The sequence below is a fragment of the Condylura cristata genome, unplaced genomic scaffold (assembly GCF_000260355.1).
Source record: "Condylura cristata isolate star-nosed mole 26May11 unplaced genomic scaffold, ConCri1.0 scaffold00026, whole genome shotgun sequence".
Lineage (NCBI taxonomy): Eukaryota > Metazoa > Chordata > Mammalia > Eulipotyphla > Talpidae > Condylura > Condylura cristata.
In genome coordinates this window covers 327,277-329,170 of record NW_004567127.1, presented here as the reverse complement: position 1 = coordinate 329,170, position 1,894 = coordinate 327,277, and the positions used below count along the sequence as shown (strand labels likewise).

At 71.5% G+C, this 1,894-nt stretch overlaps 1 protein-coding gene across 1 annotated transcript in view; it reads right to left on the bottom strand.

Annotated features, from left to right (window-relative positions):
* The window catches only part of LARP1 (La ribonucleoprotein domain family, member 1), a 10,159-nt gene extending 8,709 nt beyond the window's left edge, over positions 1 to 1,450 (bottom strand). Inside the window, exons 1-3 of the mRNA XM_012729993.1 lie at positions 1,274 to 1,450; positions 990 to 1,055; positions 457 to 687 (exon numbers count right to left, since the gene is read on the bottom strand). Of these exons, the coding sequence (XP_012585447.1) occupies positions 457 to 687; positions 990 to 1,055; positions 1,274 to 1,450 (474 nt within the window). The remainder of the gene's footprint in view (positions 1 to 456; positions 688 to 989; positions 1,056 to 1,273) is intronic.
* Positions 1,451 to 1,894: the final 444 nt, after the last annotated feature.

The following is a 1,894-nucleotide window of genomic DNA, read 5'->3' as shown; positions in this document are numbered from 1 at the left end:
CAACAGCTCTGGCCCCGCCCGGCAGGCCTGGCTGGAGTCTGCCCGCAGCGCACAGGGACGCCCGAGGGCCTCCGTGGGCCGCAGACAGCGCCCGCGGGCAGTGGCGCACATTTCCGCAACTGCCTCTCGGGCTTCCCAGCTGGGAGCGCCTGAGCCTCCCCGGCCCTCATAGACGGGGGTTCGGGACACGCCCCCACCCCCACACGGCAGTGCTCTGGGGCGGGCCGCGCCTCCCGCCCGCTGGGCGCTGGCCGCTTTCCCTGGCGTCTGGCCTTCGCCCGGGCACAGCTGGGAGCGCCTGAGCCTCCCCGGCCCTCATAGACGGGGGTTCGGGACACGCCCCCACCCCCACACGGCAGTGCCCTGGCGCGGGCCGCGCCTCCCGCCCGCCTGCACGCGCACCACGCACGGGGCCCAGGCTGCCCTGGTGCTTTTCCTTGAAAGCAGGAAACGAACGCCCGTCGTGGACTCCCCGTGGCTCCGGCTCCCCGGCCGGCTCAGACGGGCCCGACACCCACCTTTCTTCTTCTGCCCCCCTCGCTGGCAGTCCTCGTCCCCATTCTTCTCCTCCCCAGACTCGTCCGACTTGGCCTTCGGGCTCTCCTTACTCTCGCCCCCTTCTCTCTCCTGCTCCTTCATGTCCTTTTTGGGCGGCGGTTTCCGTGCGGGCTGGGACTTGGGCTGCGGCTGCGGAGGAGCGGGGAGTCGGCCTCCGGCCGGAGGGGCTGGCCCCGGCCCCAGGAGGGCCCGCGGCCACAGCCAGCAAGGATGGGAGGCCTGACCGGGTCGGGAGCCACAGACACGCCCCAAGGATGTGGGGGGCGGCCAAGGAGCACGGTGCTTTCCCGGGCCACGCACCTGACCCCAGCCTATCTGGCCTCGCCCGACACAGGGCTGAGCCGTGGGGAGGGCAGAGCGCAGGGCGAGGCCCCCAGCAACGACGGTCCCGCCAGTGCCGCCCGGGGTGCCCGCGCCGCCTGCCCACTCACCTGCACGCTCTTGTGGGCGATCTCTCCTGGGGTGGGCCAGTTGATGGCGTCTCCGAAGTCACCAACCTGCGAGGCGCATTCTCTGAGGCTCTGGGGGACCCCCGGCCCTGTTGCTCAGCCAGCTCCTCCCAGGACAGAGGCCCAAACCAACCTGACCACAGGGGCAATCCATGCTGTTGCCCCCAAGGGACCCACCGTCTCGAGGAGCCTGAGTATGCTCCCTAGAACAGGACCGGGGCTGCCACCTCCAGGAAGCCCCCTTGGGCTGCGCACCCCCTCCTTACCTTGCTGCCTTTGCGCTGTTTAGGGACGGCTGCCCTCACCACCTTGGCAGGAGCAGAATGTTCTGTGGGACAAGAAGGGAGACAGGGTGACGCAGAGCCCACCCAGGCACTCGCTCTCCTCCCACCGAAGGCTCCTCGGGAAGAGGCTGTGACGGAGAGAAGGGCGAGCTCAGACATCCGCGCCAGCCTGCGGCCCGTCCGAACAGAGGCGGCGGCCCAGCCCGCGGGCCCGGGGAGAGGAGAGGCTGGAGGGTGGCGCTAAGCTCTGCGCTGGAACCGTCACGGTGCACAGAGGCCAGTCGGGGCATCAGTCCGCAAAGCCTGCGGCCGGCACAGGCCCCGGCCCTGGACCGCCGCAGCCGGCCCTGGGTGCTGGCGCCCACGGTGCCCGCAGGTCGCGCTCAGGGCAGCGACACGGACCGCTGGGAGGGCCACAGCCGGGCCCGGCATGCTCCAGCACCCTCCAGGTCAGCGCGAGGTGGACAGTGGCCGAGTGAGCCCGCGGGTGAGGGGCGGCCGGCACCTGGCCGGCCTCAGGGCGCCCGCAGTGTCCCGAGGACTGACACCAGCGTTGAAAGCGGAAACAAGCGCATCTGGCTCTGTGTCCCCGGGCCGGGCCGG